The 16,344-nt window shown below is 49.5% G+C and overlaps 1 protein-coding gene and 1 long non-coding RNA gene across 5 annotated transcripts; one reads left to right on the top strand and one right to left on the bottom strand.

The window, feature by feature from the left end:
* Nucleotides 1-965: 965 nt before the first annotated feature.
* RNF183 (ring finger protein 183) lies at nt 966-9,481 on the bottom strand. Of its 4 annotated transcripts, XM_072727643.1 has the most exons (4): nt 7,684-7,714; nt 4,069-4,146; nt 2,733-2,931; nt 966-2,079 (listed from the first exon to the last, which is right to left on the bottom strand). In XM_072727643.1, the coding sequence occupies exons 2-4, from the start codon at nt 4,097-4,099 to the stop codon at nt 1,485-1,487; spliced, it is 825 nt and encodes a 274-aa protein (XP_072583744.1). In that variant the 5' UTR covers nt 4,100-4,146; nt 7,684-7,714; the 3' UTR covers nt 966-1,484. The 4 variants fall into 4 exon arrangements, with proteins under 4 accessions (XP_072583744.1, XP_072583743.1, XP_025858581.1 ...); XM_072727642.1 differs by lacking the exon at nt 7,684-7,714 and having other exon boundaries at nt 4,069-4,189; XM_026002796.2 differs by lacking the exons at nt 2,733-2,931; nt 4,069-4,146 and having other exon boundaries at nt 7,684-9,481.
* LOC112923077 (uncharacterized) lies at nt 2,912-15,213 on the top strand. Its single transcript, XR_011995415.1, has 5 exons — nt 2,912-3,739; nt 3,845-4,603; nt 4,686-4,834; nt 13,279-13,391; nt 14,300-15,213. It is a non-coding gene; the product is annotated as an uncharacterized lncRNA (long non-coding RNA).
* Nucleotides 15,214-16,344: the final 1,131 nt, after the last annotated feature.

Here is a 16,344-nt window from a genome sequence, read left to right as displayed (position 1 = left end):
TCTCTGAAAGTTACTTCCACAAATCAACGTCTTCTCATAATGGTGATAATGTTTTAACCACTTTGAGACTGTTCCAGAGCCCTGGGCCACTGGGCAATATTAAAACGGGAAGCTGGGGGGGTGGGGGAGCAGCCTGGGTGGCTCAGCGGTTTAGCGCCGCCTTCAGCCCAGGGTGTGATCCTGGAGACCCAGGATCGAGTCCCACATCGGGCTCCCTGCGTGGAGCCTGCTTCTCCCTCTGCCTGTGTCTCTGCCTGTGTGTGTGTGTGTGTGTGTGTGTGTGTGTGTGTCTCATGAATAAATTAAAAAAAAAAAAACTGGAAGCAGAAAGGGTTTTAGACCCTGCAGAGAGCGACTTGTATTCAGCCGAAGCATCTGGTTTGCCTTGGTTCTGTCACAGAAAATGAAGACCAGGGTCTCCTGTCTGCATGGCCTGGGATGGAAGCTAAGGCTTCTAGTTTCCCTCTTGAGGTCAAAATTCTATTGTCTGGAGGAGGGGAGTCAACTACCCAACATCCAGTCTTAATCCGGGCCTCTGCACCTGCCAGGAGGAATAAACACCTTTTCTCCAAATCCTAGATTTTTTTCAATCCACTGACCCTTGTTTCTTTTCACCTTTAAACTTTTATCCTCTTGACACTCCACAAACCACATACTGACAAGAGGTTGTCTTGTACAAGAAGCAGCTGAGTGAACATGCCGTCCTTGCTGGTAAAGGCTCTGTCACCCATGGGTAATCCCACCCTTACCTTCCTCTAGTTCTGACAACGTCAGCCAAATAAGTGATAGTCAAATGAGTAAGTGCACGAATTCGTGAGTGCACACCCATTTTTTTTTTCCCTAGGACTGGTGACAAGACTATCAAAGAGAAAACGGAAAGACAAGGCATACACATTTGCTCACAGAATTGAGGCTCACCTTCCAAGATTTTAGCAACACGTAACAAAAACAACTCAAATGTGAACTGAGTTCAAAGCAACTGTATTGAGAAATGCAGCTTTCCCTCTGGGCTAGTCAGGCCCCTGGATACATGGTCCAGCCCTTTGGCACAAATTGCTTCATAGCCCTATGATCACAGATCTGCTTCTCTGCCCTTCTTTGGCCCCATGGCTCACACCAAGTTCTCTTCAGGTCTTTTCCCAGCCTTTTAACTTTCAGAGGTTCTCCTAGTAGGGATCTCTGTTCCCAGAGCAACCACGTGGACTAAGTGTAGAAATGAACAATACTACAAAGGAAGACCACCCCCAGTGAGGCCGTGCAGTCCCCATCTCCAGCTGCAGTCAAGAAAGGCTTGGTTCCAGGGCTTCTGGGTGGCTCAGTGGGTTAAAAGTGTATGACTCAATAGCTTGGATCTTGATCTCAGGGTCATGAGTTCAGGTCGCGCATTGGGCTCTGCACTGGGCATGGAGCCTCTTTAAAAAGAATTTTAAAAAATATTAAAAAAAAAAAAAAAAAAAGCTTGGTTCTTTGTCCAGAAACAATGCTCACCCCACACCCCAAAGGAATTGCTTGGTCCAAAAGATGGAGAAGATGAGCAACAGAGTAACACTGAGGATAACAGCCATCAGGTAAGCAAAGATCCGGAACTGAGGGTTGCGGAAACACTCCCTTGGAGAGTAGTGGCTGGGGATGGGAACGGGCAGAGACCTGGTGGCAGGCCCCATGTCCTGGGGGGGCCCAGTTTGGCTCCCGGGCTCAGAGCCTAGGTCCAGCGTATAGACTCGGGGCTGGCGCAGGAAGTAGCGGCTCTTGGGCTGGTCCTTGAGACAGAGCTGGTGGCCTTCCAGGATGACGTGGTGGGGCTCCAGGCGAAGCAGGGTGAGCACGGCAGTGTCCGTGGGCAAGTCCGTGACGGGCTGCCCAGAGGCCAGCACGGTGGGCTGGCGACACAGTGGGCACAGCAACCGGCGCCGGGCTGGAGTCACCAGGCTGAGGTGGGCCAGGCATTCCACGCAGAAGGAGTGACAACAGTCCAGCACCTTGGGGGTGTGAAATGTGTTGTTGAAGGGGTTCCAGCAGACAGGGCACTCGGGCTCCTGGCCCTGCCGCTCCGCCATCCTCAGGTCAGACACGGGCGGCCTGGCAGAAAGGGAAAAGGAGCAAAGGGACACCCGTGGAGCTCCATCCCGGTGCCTGGTCCTAGGCTACGGGTTCTGTGCGTTGTTAAAAGGTACTGTCACCCACATTTCACGGATGAAAAACCTCGTTACGAAACACGGAGCAACCTGGTCCCCATCACCCAGCTCCTACGCTGTAGAGTTGAGTGGTGCTCCTGCAGCGACCCCCCATCAGGGCAAAGGCCCGAGGCACCTGCCATTAATGAGCTGCCACTGACGGAGGCCGCGCCCCCCGCTTGGGAAGTGGAAACAATGTTCCTTAGGCTCCCTGGCACTGCCCTTGACTCCTCGGACTCCCGGGAGAGGGAGGGGAGCCAGTCTGTGGTCTGTGTTGTGGGGCAGAGATGGCCTCTGTGACCTCCCTGGTCTGTCCCTCGTCTGGGGACAAATGCCAGGCCAGGGCCAACCGTCCAGAGCCCACTTGCCCGGTCTTTGTGCGGGGCATGCACGGGCCTGCCAACGGGGTCCTGGCAAGGCTTTTCCCCTCGACCTGGGAGCTTGGCGAGGCTCCCTTGCCCGGGGCCCCAGATCAGCCCTTCTGGACCGTCCCAATACGTGGCCTCCCCTCTGGCTGCTCCTCCCTCCTTTGGTCCCCGGAAACCGCAGGGCACCCACCTGGGCTTCCTCGGGACGGGGGTGGTCAGGCTGCCCGACAGACCCGAGGCTCCCGTCTCTCCCTCTCGAGTCCACAGAGCTTTGGGAGCCCGCCTCCTCTCCACCAGCCACCAACCCCGGGCCCGTCTCCATGGCAGCACACACGCAGCACCTGCAGCTGCCAGGTGGCCCCGGGTTGCAGCCTCCTGAGCGCACCTGCCTGCAGCAAAGGCCACAGAGCTGCTGGGCGGCGGGCTGGGGAGTGGGGACCAGAGCTCCCCCAGGGCATGGCGAACAACCAACCCTGGAAGCCAAACATCTGCGAGATTGTGGGCGGTCTCTTCAAGCCCTGGGATCTATGGCCTGGGAAGGTAGGGGCGGCAGGTTCCTTCTAGACGGCGAAGACGGTAAGGGAACCTCTGGGCTTCTCTCCTGGGCCCTCATTTCTTTTCTAAAATGGCTAAAGCCTCCTCTTCACACAAAGAGGCTGCCTACCCTGCACTTCACCCACCGCACAGCCTAAAACCTCTGCACCCCAGACTCAGCAAATTTATTTTTAAGTAACATCTACACCCACCGTGGGGCTTGAACTTACGACCCCGAGATCGAGAATCGTATGGTCCTCCAACTGAGCCAGCCAGACCTCCCCCTTTCCTGATCATCTAATGTGCCCAAGGAGCTGCAACCACACAAGTCTTGCTGCCATCTCCGTTCTTAGAACACAATCGGCCTGGCCAGCAGTGACCCTCCGAGGTCTGAGAGTCCAAAGGGGGGGGCCATCTCACCACCCTTGGGGCCTTAAAAGGGGGAGTCAGGCAGGAGGAGAGCTCCAGCCCCACTTCCCCATTTCAACCAGAAATATCTAGCTTTTCTCCTATCGATCACCTAAGTTGAAGAGTTGAGCTGCTGAGGGGAAAAAAAAAAAGTTTAAAAACCACTTCTCCATCCTAACCACTCATTTTGCAGATGGGAGGCAAGAAGTGACTCAGCCAAGGTGCCCCAGCCAGGCAGTGGTATTGCCTGCTCAGGTGTGTCATGAACTACATGGGAAGTGTCTGCATCCCCTCAGGAGAGTCCCCGCCGTGAGTCTCTCTCTCTCTCTCTCTCTCTCTCTCTCTCTCTCTCTCTCTCAGGAATCCCAGGGCTTGGGGGAACCAAGGCTCACTCGTGCCCCTCATATGGCACCAACTGACTGAGTTGAAACCAGATGCAAAACCTGCTTATGCTCTCATGGCCACAGCTTCCTGGTTTCTCCTAGACTCCTGTCACTGCTCACGTAGGGAAGAGGAAAGGAAGGTACGCAAAAGGAGGAGGGAACCCCTCTGGCCTGAGCTGGGAGTCTGCTGAGGATCCTTACCTACGAAGGCCTTCTTCTGTGGACCATGCATCCATCCCACAATTAGTAAGTTGTCGAGTACCCACTGCGTGTCAGGAGCTGTGCGAGGCACCAGGTAAATAATGGTGACCCAGAGAGGCATGGCTTTGACCTCATGACATTTAGAGTGCAATGAGGGGAAAAGACCTCTAATGAGCAGTGGGCGATAAATATATAATCTAATGCATATGCTCTAAAGGGCAGAGAGGGACATGGACTCAGGGAACGGGCTCCATAGGAAACCAGCAGGCAAGGTTGCAACAGACAAGTGGTCTGAAAGCTGAGTCTGCAGGATGACAAGGAACCAGCCACGCAGCGTGGAGGAAGGACATTCCGGGCCAAGGGAACAGCATGTACCAAAGCCCCAAGGTGAAAAAAAGGCTCTGCCAGATGCAGGAAGTGAAAGAAGCCTGAGGTGTAGTGGGAGGTGCAGGAGCAGGAAAGTGGCTCAGGGAGGAGCCAGCCTGGGAGAGGCCAGCCCTGGAAGCCGGGATCACAGCTGGATTTAATTCAAGGGGTGAGTATGGGGTGGGGGACAGGGCCTCATCCTCTTTCCATTGTATTTTTAATTTTTTAAACAATTTTTTTGTTTATTTCAGAGAGAGAAGAGTGCAAGCACCACAGGGGGAGGGGCAAAGGGAGAAGCAGAGTCTACGCTGAGCCTGGAGCCCAACGTGGGACTCGGTCCCAGGACCCTGGGATCATGACCTGAGCCAAAGACAGATGCTCAACCGATTGAGCCACCCAGGTGCCCTCTTCTTTCCATTTTTTTTTTCTTTCCATTTTAAAAACACCATTCTAGGGGTACCTGGGTAGCTCAGCGGTTGAGCATCTGCCTTTGGCTCAGGGCATGATCCAGGGGTCCTGGGATCTTGTCCCACATCGGGCTCCCCATAGAGAGTGTGCTTCTCCCTCTACCTGTGTCTCTGCCTCTCTCTGTGTGTCTCTCATGAATGAATAAATAAATTCTTTAAAAACAAAAAAACACCTTTCCAGGGGTGCCTGGCTGGATCAGTCAGTAGAGTGCATGGCTCTTGATCTCTGGGTTGTGGGTTTGGGCCCCATGTTGGGTGTAGAGATTACTTAAAAATAAAATATTTAATAATAATAAAATCAAAACACCATTCCAGCTTCAGAGCAGAGAACAGACTAAAAAGAACAGAGTGGAAACAAAAGACCTTTAGGGACTTGATCATTCAGGCTGGGCTGGTGGTGCTTGACTTAGACCAGGCTATGGCAGAGAAGATCAAAGGGATGGAATAAAAACCATCTCTGGAGATTAAGTCAAACGCACTTCCCAAAAAGCCATGTTGAGGCTCATGCCCCCAGATGCGCTGCTTCTATTAGGGCAGGATCCCAGTTGAGTTGCTTAACCTGTGCCTCAGGGTCTTCTGAAAAGGAAAAGTAGTCTGTCTGAGGGCAAAGCTCGTGGAGCCTGGCACCCGGCAAAGATCATATATGAAGTGGTTGCCGGTATCCCTGCAAATGGATTTGAGAGAGAGGAAGGATCAAGGTTGGCTTTGAAGTCATGAAAGAGGTTTCTGCGTTCAGTTCTGAGGAGCTCCGAATTCCAGAGTGTGTCTGAAGCAGACCTTTTAGCACTTTACCAAAAGCCTTGAAAGGTAATAGCCTTGATCCAGCAGTTTCCCCACTGGAAATCTGTCCCATGGTAATAACCAAGGACCTGTGCAAAGGCTTGATTGTAGGGACGCTCGTAGACGCACGTCTCTAATGGACAAGTCTGGAAAAGTACATACTCATTCAAGAGTGAGACATGAACTAAAGATATTCTGCTCCAGATACATAAAGAGACATTCTGCAGCCTTTAAAATGATGTGATAAGGGGTGTCCGGGTGGCACGGTCAGCTGAGCACCCGACTCTTGGTTTTGGCTCAGGTCATGATCTCAGGGTTGTAAGATCGAGCCCCACGTAGGGCTCCATGCTCAGTGTGGAATCTGCTGGAGATTCTCTCTCCCTCTGCCATTGGCCCTCCCTTTCCCTCTCTCTCCAGTAAATAAATCTTTTTAATAAATGATGTGATAAAATATCTATTAATGTGGAAATATGTTTGTGATATGTCATTAAGCAAAAAGAGCCAGTAATAAAAGCATAGCATAATATTATTCAATTATCCAGTATATGTGTGCAATGGAAAAATGCCTCGAAAAACAAACATCAAAATGTCCACAGTGGTTATCTCTGGGCATAGACGATAGGTGGGCTTTGGCTGGTTGGTTTAAATTCTCTTATCCGAAAATTCTAACTTTACAATATTACAGTAAACTTGTATTACTACCCTTAAACATCTCCTTTTCCCCAAAAGCAGACCTACATTTTCTGAAGTTCCATGGCCAAGGCTGTAAAAGGCCATTCAAGAGGAGGAATAATCACTGTTTTGCCTCAGCACCTGGGCCCTTACCTGCCAGGGTCCCCTCGGACGTCCACTGCTGTTTCAGGAGCAGCCAGTCAGAGTCCAGCGTCTGCCGGAGAGACTCTGGCCATGTATCCTCCCTCCCACCACTCACCCCCGAAGCCATCTCAGCAACAGTACATCCCAGACACCACCCCAAAGGGATCACCTGGGTCTGTGAGCAAGTCACCCAAATATTGTTTGTAGCATCCCCTCAAAGTTTTTACCCTCAAGAGGAGAGAGATGAGGAACTAGCTTTTTTTTTTTAAGATTTATTTATTATAGAAAGAAAGAGAGCAGGGAGGAGGGGCAGAGGGAGAGGAAGAGAGAGTCCCAAGCAGACTCCCCGCTAAGCACGGAGTCCATCGCAGGGCTCGATCACATGACCCTAAGATCGTGACCTGAGCTGAAACCACGAGTCCGTGGCTCAACTGACTGAGCCTCCCAGGTGCCCCAAGAGCTAGCATTTTTATAGGACCTCACAGTTTACAAAAAAGGGCCCTGCTCCTGGGTAGGATCTAAGTGAGGCAACTCACATCTACATTTTATGATTGCCTTTTACAATTATTTTTCCATCTGCATAAGGCCATTTGGTTTGGAAGGGGTTTTTCCCCAATTATTTATGTATTCATGTTGTTATTTTTTAAGTAATCTGCACGCCCAGTGTGGGGCTTGAACGCACAACCCCGAGATCAAGAGTCACATGCTTTACCAACTGAGCCAGTCAGGTGCCCCAAAGCCATTTGATTCTTTGAAACCACCCTGTGAAGGAAGCAGGGTAGGGAGTTGGAAGTGGGCTTCGGAACCAGACTTTTATCTGCTATGTGGTCTTAGAGAAATGGTTTATGCTCTCTGAGCTTCATTTTTCTTTGAAAAAAATAGGCAAATAATCCCACCTTAAAGGCTTGCTGTGAGGAAGGGTTAATATCTGTAAGGAGCCCAGCAAAGCACAGCAGGTGCTTGGTACACAGCATGATAGATGCGCGCCCATTTTATAGATGGGGACGCCAGGGTTCAGAATGTGAAGTGGCTTTGCTTAGGGCTTCACAGCTAGAGAACGACTGGGCTGGAAAGCTGCTCCCAGGAGCCCTGCCTCCCAGGCCAGTGTTCATGTTGGCCGACAGCAGTGCCTCTCAGGACTCCGGTGAGTCCCACCCGTCCCTCCATGACCCCTGTGGCTCCTCACCTGCTTCTCAGAGTCTCCTCGTCCAGTCCCCAAGGTGGCCCTGCAGCATGTGCTCTGCGCTCTCACTTCTTTTGGGCCTGGTTTCCAGGCAGCTGTAGGCGGGTCTCATTTGCATGGGTGTTGTGGCAGCTCCTGGCCAGCTCTGTTTCCCTCTTCCTTCTGATGACTTTGGACTGTCTATGCTCATGGGGGACAGCCCGGGAACTTTGGTTTTCTCTTCCTCCTGTGAGTCACTCTTGCTTTTTCTCTAAGGGGGTCAAAGTCCCTCATCCTTGCAGACCTCGGTTCTGTATTGGGTTGGTTTCTTGCCATGTCTGACTGCACCGCCTAGGCTCACAGCCAGCCTTACTCTGATGGAAGGCAGGGCATCTCTGAAGCCACTTCCTGCCCTCAGCCCAGACAGCCCCTCCCTACCGTGAGCCCCCACCACCAAAATATAGAGAGCTCTTGCAAAATATTCCGAAAAAGGCAAATCATCCAACAGAAAAACAATCAGGGGAGAGTTCTTTAAGCACAAGCATGAAGAGCCTGGGTCAGTCAAGTGGGTCATTGGGGTCAGAGTCAAGTCCTTGCTCAGAATCCAGACTCTACTCCCTAGTAATGGAGACGAGCAAATTGACTTCTCTAAGCTTTGGTTCCCTCCCTTGAAAACTGGCATCATGATTTTATCTTGATCCACAGATTAAATGAAATAGCACTTGTAGGGATCACGGCACAGTGGCTGGTACATGGTAGCACGCAGCCAGTGTTAATAAAACTGTTATCATATGATCAGGCAAGTTACCAAATATTCACGTAATTGCTCAACCTCGTTTACAATGAGAGAAACTTGAATTTAAATAAGACCCTGATTTTTAAAGACACTTATTTTAGGGGCACCTGGGTGGCTCAGTCAGTTGGGTATCCAACTCTTGATTTTTTTTTTTAAAGGTTTTATTTATTTATTCACGAGAGACACAGAAAGAGAGAGGCAGAGACACAGGCAGAGGGAGAAGCAGGCTCCCTGCGGAGCCCGATGCGGGACTCGATCCCAGGACCCCGGGATCATGCCCTGAGCTGAAAGCAGACCCTCAACCGCTGAGTCCCCTCCAACTCTTGATTTTGGCTCAGGTGGTGATCTCAGGGTTGTGGGATGGAGCCTGCATCAGCAGGAGTGCATTGGAGGGCTCGCTGGGTGGAGCCTGCTTATAGGATTCTCTCTACCTCTGCCCCTCTCCCACTGGCACACGTGTCTTCTCTAAATAAATAAAGACACTTATTTTAATATCTGTCAGTCTGATGGGGGCAGGGGAGGACTCAGCACTATTATTTTAAAAGTAATGGTGGCAGTTTTCTGCGTGCTTCTGATCTGTAAGAGTGAGTGCTCCCAGCAATCCCAGGAAGCACCGTGCCTAGCACAATATGAAATCCTGAAAGTCAGGGTCTTTTCCCTGCTCTCCCGCGGATAAGGAATCCGAAGCTCAAAGCAAGTAAGGGATTTATTTGCCCAGGATCTCATGTGAACCACTTAATAGCTGAGAGTGCAAGTCTGGCTCTGAAATTGGGCCACTGCCTGGACCCTCTCCCCAAAATGTGTCCACGCAGCCCATCTCCGGTTCCCTCTCACATTCTCTGTACTCAGGACCCTCTTCTTTTATTCCTTCACTGACCTTTTAAATGGGGTTTGGAGAATAAACAAGTTAAATAAATGGATTTGGAGCTATGATCAATTGCCCTAGTCCCGTCATTTTCTGGTTTTAAAATTATTTTATTTTTTTAAAAGATTTTACTTTTGGGACACCTGGGTGGCTCAGCGGTTGAGCATCTGCCTTGGGCTCAGGGTGTGACCCCGGGGTCCAGGGATCAAGTCCCACGTCAGGCTCCCTGCATGGAGCCTGCTTCTCCTCCCTCTGCCTGTGTCTCTGCCTCTCTCTGTCTGTCTCTCATGAGTAAATAAAATCTTTTAAAAAAAGAAAGAAAGAAAGAAAGAAAGAAAGAAAGAAAGAAAGAAAGAAAGAGAGAGAGAGAGAGAAAGAAAGAAAGAAAGAAAGAAAGAAAGAAAGAAAGAAAGAAAGAGAATAGGTAATACATTCAGTGAATGGTTTGATTTTGCAATGAAAATGTTCTCCCAGCCACCTCATTTCCCTGAAAATTAAGGTATCGTACCGTCAGCTTCTTATGTATTTTTTCAAAAAGGTTATACGGCTGCACGAACAGAACTCCTATGGCAAAATGTCTGTGTGTTTTTTTTTCCTCCTCTTTACCCAAATGTGCACGTGGTATACAGTGTTGTGCACCTTGCTTTTTTAACTGAACAGGGTACCTGAGAAACCATTCTGTGCTAGTACACAAAGAGTTTTTTCAGTTTTGGAATGGTTGTATCCTATTTCATTGAATGAGCCGTATATTACTTAACCGTTCCCCTATTGATCTTATCCTTTCATTTTCAATATAGAAATATTAGTTGGGGGGCAGCCCGGGTGGCTCAGCGGTTTAGCGCCACCTTCGGTCCAGGGTGCGATCCTGGAGACCCGGGATCGAGTCCCACGTTGGGCTCCCTGCATGGAGCCTGCTTCTCCCTCTGCTTCTCTCTCTCTCTCTCTCTGTCTCTCATGAATAAACACATAAAATCTTAAAAAAAAATATTAGTCGGAAGAATAAATGTCAAAATGATTGCAGGATTTAGATCATTCTAAAATTGTGTGAAAACGATGCTGTGGACTTGTGTCCCTAAGGGAGATCTCCTGAAGCAACTCTCCTCTTTCTGAGCTAGAGACAGAGGGACGGCTGGAGAGTCCCCGGCTGGAGAGTCCCCGTCAGCTCTGGGATTCTCTGCTTTTCAGTGTCGCTGCTGGTTAACTAAGGTTAGTGGACCTTCAAGACAGTGATTCAGCACAAAGGATCTGGTTTGTATTTGAGAGTTTGGAAGCTACGCTTTCTAGTTTGGCAGCACTCATGCACACCATGAAGTTCATACACCTTGACCTAATGATATAGTTCCCCAGAAGGACCCAAAAGATATATGTGATGATGAGATTTATAACAAGAAATATCTATTTGGTCTTCATTCTATTCCAGGCACCGAGCTCCTAAAACCTTTGGGGTTTCCTAAGGGAGAAGAACAGCCAAGGTGTCCTTTGTTATGTGAATGTGGCAACTTTTGGAAAGCCCCCAAGTGATGGGGGCTCTGCCAGGCCAACCAGCCTTTGATGACAGGGTTGGAGCTTTCAATCCAGCCCAAGAATGCCTGTCCCCACCCCCCCTCCCCCCACCCCGGAGGAAAGAGGGGCTAGAAGTTGAATTCAATCACCAATGGCCATAATCTAATCAATCGTGCTGTAGTGAGGCCTCCATAAAAACTGAAAAGGATGGGGTTCAGAGAGCTTCTGGACTGATGAAGCGGGGCAGTGCTGGGAGGATGGCAGGTTTGGACAGGGCCTAGAAGCCACATGCCCCGGCCCACGTGCCCTGCCTGCCCTTCGCATCTCTCCCATCGGCTGTTTGTCTGTAGCCTTCATTATATCCTTTATAATAAGCTGGGAAGAGTAAGTGAATGGTTCCTGAGTTCTGTGAACCATATTAGCAAAAAAAAAAAAAAATTAAGGTTTTTATTTATTTGAGAGAGAAAGCATGAGCAGGGGAAACAGCAGGCAGAGGGAGAGGGAGAAACAGGATCCCTGCTGAGCAGGGGGCTCTACGGAAGGCTCAATCCTGGGACTGTGGGATCATGAGCTAAGCCTAAGGCAGATGCTTAACCCACTGAGCAGGTGCCCCAGCTGCGTTGGCAAATTAATCAAACCCAAGGAGTGGGGCATGGGAACCTCTCCCATCTATAGCCAGTTGATCAGAGGTACAAGTGACAACCTGGACTTGCAACTGGTGGCTCAAGTCTGTGTGGTGGGTGGGTGGGGGGATGTCTTATGGGACTGAGCCCTTAACCTGTGGGATCTGGTGCTATCATCTCCAGCTGGGTAGTGTCAGAATTGAGTTGAACTGTAGGACATCCAGCTGGTGTCGGAGAGAATTGCTCGGTGGTGGGGAAAGATAAGCAGGTGCTGGAGTTGGGGTCACAATCAGAGTCAAGTCGGAGTTTTCTGCAGCCAGGAAATCCAGGACTCAAAAAGGAAAGCAGGGAATAGTCAGGGTATTGCAAGCATTGAAGTAAAAATGAAATAAGCCACGGCCCTTTTCCGGGTCACTGATTATCTAGTGAGCAAATGCATTATCACAGTGTCTCTGGGTGGTCAAGGCTTGGGAGTACTTTGCAAACAGTGGAAAATTTTTTTGGGAAGATACCCAGGAGAGATAGTGAGGCATCTCAGGAATTTGAGTTGAACTAATTTAGTTCTTGCTTGGGGAGGGGGCGAGGGGGGGAGGTCAGCCAACCGGAAAAGCACCTCATCTAAGCAGGACCTTGGAGCTGGGTGAGTAAGGAGTCATGAGACTTGGTGGAGCCCAGCCAAGGTCTGGAGTGGAGGCACAGGGTGGTATGAACCCATCTGGGCAGGAAGAGGCAACAGAAGGCAGTCGAGGGGCAGTGGAGGATGGATAAAAAGGCAGGTTTTAGCCCAGCGATGATCAGTGTTTAGCAAGGGCAGGGGGCACCTCTCCCTGTGGGGCACCACATTGTCATTACTGAGAGCCGTCTGGAGTTAAGGACAGTCCTAGGCAAAGGCATCACCTGGAGATTGTTCGGGAATGCTGACTCCACACCTAGGATGTCATCATTTGCATTTTCACATGATCCTTAGGAGGTTCAAGAACATGTTAAAGTATGAAGAGTCTGGATCTAGGAGAAATAGCCCCAGCACATGCTCCTCGGCCTCATCCTGATTACATTCATGATTCGTTACATTTGACTTCACGAAGACTTCCCAAGGACAGGCCTCCAGGAGGAAGATGTCCTGGCCAGGGCCGGGTGAGCTGCCCCCCCGGGGAACAGGCATTCCCCTACCCCTGCCTTAGGGAGCGTCTGTATTAGTTTTACAAGGTCACAATCCCTTATACAAATCCCCTGTGGCCAGATGTGTTTCAGAACTCAGACTTTTTCATATTTTAGGACCATGATATGATGCATTTACTAATACATTAAGGACTCTCCCAGTGGGATCTGAGGTAGCAACCTGGGATCAAATGCTTTAACATTCTGCAATTTATCATACCAGAAAGAGTAAACCTGCTAAGACCAGGTCAATTTTAGTGGCAAATTTAATGAAAAAAACTTCTGTCTTCAGAGTGCAGGGATTTTATCTTTTTAATCTTTTATTATTTTTTAAGCTCCATGCCCCATGCTCAAACTCATGACCCTGAGATCAAGAGTCACGTGCTCCAGGCAGCCTGGGTGGCTCAGCGGTTTAGCGCAGCCTTCAGCCCAGGGCGTGATCCTGGAGACCTGGGATCCAGTCCTACGTTGGGCTCCCTGCATGGAGCCTGCCTCTCCCTCTCTCTCTGTGTGTCTGTCATGAATAAATAAAATCTCTAAAAAAAAGAAAGGATGAGGAATAACGCCCCTCCCACACCTGCCACCTGGTCTGTGTACAAACACGGAACTGAGACTGGACCGTTCCTTCTCCAGCTGGGCTGTGAATGACACATCTCATCTTTTCCATCCCCCAGACACTCAGCCATGTCGGGGTGGTGGTGGTAACTGGTCCTCAGCAAGTCCGTGGTGTGAGTCGGTTCCAGCACAGCGAGCTGAGTCCTCACATCTATTCTGAAGCCTTACCCAGGTAAGCCCTGCCAGGAAGACAGGGGCGAAGGGCTGGCTGGGGCTCTTGGTACAAGGAATGTCCAAGTAGTTTCTAGGAAAGTCTCAAAGGCCTTCTCCAAATGCCAGCAGAGAAAGCTCCTGGGCCAAGGTCCATCGCTGCTCTTAGGATGGTGCTTGGCTGACAACACTGGCAGAGGGGCCGTCATGGACTTGAGCATGTCCAGACCAGGAAAGCAGGGGCGCCTGGCTGGCTCAGTTGGTGGAGCTTGCGACTCTTGATCTGGGGGTTGTAAGTTCAAGCCCCGTGTTAAGTCTAGGGATTACTTAAAAATAAGATCTTAAGGGACACCTGGGGGACTCAGTGGTTGAGCATCTGCCTTTGGCCCCGCGTGTGATCCTGGAGTCCCAGGATCGAGTCCCACATAGGGCTCCCTCCATGGAGCCTACTTCTCCCTCTGCCTATGTCTCTGCCTCTCTCTGTGTCTCTCATGAATAAATAAATAAACTCTTCAAAAAAAATTAAAAACAGAAATTTATTAAAAAAAATTAAGATCTTAAAAAAACAATCAGGAAACCAGAGACCTCCTTCCTCTCTGGGGTTGCAGGAATCGTTTTTCTTCCTCTTCTTTTTGTTTTTTTTTTTTAAAGATTTATTTATTTGAGAGAGAGAGAGAGCACAAGCAGGGGGAGCAGCAGAGGGAGAAGGAGAAGCAAACTCTCTGCTGAGATGGGAGCCCCACATGGGGCTCGATCCCAGGACCCCAGGATCATGACCTGAGCTGAAGGTAGATGCTTCACCGACTGAGCCACCCAGGCGCCCCTGCAGGCATCATTTCTGCTCGTCCTTGGGCTTCACCGTCTCTCAGTCCCCTCATGGCCCCCTCATCCATGCTGTAATCTGTCTGCGCTGTTTCCCTTCTTTTGCAGGAGTTTATCAACTCTTTTTGTAATACGTGTCCAACGTAGAAAAACGAGGAAACTCAGATGCATGTAACCATCCTGACACTGGGGAACAATGCGAAGTGCTCTTCTGAGGCCTCTGCCCGAATTGAGTAGCGTTCCAGTGACAGTCTGTGGGGCGGTGCTGTTACTGTATCACTCCCATTTTACAGATGAAGGCACAAGACACAGAGAAATTAAGTCACTTGCTCCAAGTTGCTGGGTGAAGTGGCAGCCTGGGATTTGAACCAGGCAGCATGGTGTCGGGAGTCAATGCCCTTAACCACCACACTTCTTTGTATTTTAAATGTAGATTTTTTTTCATTGATTATTAGGAATATATGGGATCCTTGAACTGTTTGGTGGCCTTTCTTCTACTTGTCTTCGACATCATAAAATAGTCTTCTACAACCTTTCCTTCAAAAATGAAAGTAGTCTTGCTTTTTGATTGTAAAAGTGATAAAGGAAATGAATTTATGTATAAAGTGTCTCTTCAGGGTTACACCAGATGCTGGTGACACTGGTCACCTCTGGAGGGAGCCAGATGGAAGGCAGATATGGTTGAGAGAGAGGCGTTTTATCATATAAACTTCTGCACTCTTGATAGACTATGGGAATGCAGTGCCTATTTCCAAAAATAAGTAAGTTTTAAAAATAAAACTGATTCATCCTCATTGCAAAAAAAAATCAAATATAGAAAGTAGGAAATAAATTCATCTTTAAAACTCAATACCCAGAGGGACGCCTGGGTGGCTCAGTGGTTGAGCATCTGCCTTTGGCTCAGGGTGTGGTCCTGGGGTCCTGGGATCGAGTCCCACAGCAGGCTCCCCGCAGGGAGCCTTCTGCCTGTGTCTCTGCCTCTCTGTCTCTCATGAATGAATAAATAAAATCTTAAAAAAAGAGTCCATGACTTGTTTCACTTAAATCCACTGGTACATAGCAGACTACCCCAAATATTAGTGTCTTTAAGCAGGGATTTACAATTTTTCATGATGGTGTGGGCCAGCTGTGCAGTTTCTCTTCTGATTTCGTCTGAGATGGCATCCAGCGGCAGTTTGGCAGGCTCGGAAGGTCCAAGGTCACCTTATTCACACAGCTGGTGGCTCTCAGTTCTTCCCCACCTGGCCAGGTCACCCCTCTGACACGGAGCAGCTCTCCAGGATGGCCAAAGAGAAGCCATGGGCCTTCTGAGGCCCCACCTAGAATTTCACAGCATTTGTTCCTCTGCATTTAAGATTTTATTTATTTATCTGAGAGAGAGAGAGAGGGAGCAGGGGAAGGGCAGAGGGAGGAAGAAAGAATCTCAAGCAGACTCCGAGCTGAGCATGGAGCCCGACATGGGGCTCCATCTCACGGCCCTGAGATCAACCAACACCTGAGTGGAAATCAAGAGTTGGACGTTTAACCAACTGAGCTGCCCAGATACTCCTGTTCATCCGCATTTATATTGGTCAAATTAAGTCAAAAGTGCAGATGCAAGGGGTGGGGAAATCGACCTGACCCAATGATGAGAAACCACCTCACGAAGGGCCACATGTATAGGGCGGAGAGGAATTTGGGGCCGTGTTTCCCATCAGCCACAATACAGTAGGAGTCCACGTATATAAAGCAGAAAAGCAGGCAAAACCAACTTAAGCTGTTCTAGATTCCTTAGCAGCGAGGCCTGGAGGGGAAGATGGGGGAGACCATCTGGGTTCTAGGAGGTCTGCACTTCTTCATCTCGGTTCTGGTTACTAGAGTGTGTTCAGCTTATGGAAAATCAGCAAGCTCTAAACTTAAGGCATCTGAGATTGTTCCCGATTGCTATCCTTGAATTCAACGGTATAAATATAGACAGTGGCTTATGAAGAATGACGTTCATTCCTCTTTCAGGTCACAGTCTAGCTGGTCGGGATTTCAGGGTTGTTCCATCTTCTCTTGCTGTCCCATCACCACGTCCTCATCTGAATAACTGAAGCTGGGACACTTGGGTGGCTCAGTGGTTGAGTGTCTGGCTTCAGTTCAGGTCATGATCCCAGGGTCCCAGGATCGAG

Source organism: Vulpes vulpes, chromosome 12, assembly GCF_048418805.1.
Source record: "Vulpes vulpes isolate BD-2025 chromosome 12, VulVul3, whole genome shotgun sequence".
In the NCBI taxonomy this organism is placed as follows: Eukaryota; Metazoa; Chordata; class Mammalia; order Carnivora; family Canidae; genus Vulpes; species Vulpes vulpes.
This window is presented reverse-complemented; position numbering and strand designations above follow the sequence as displayed.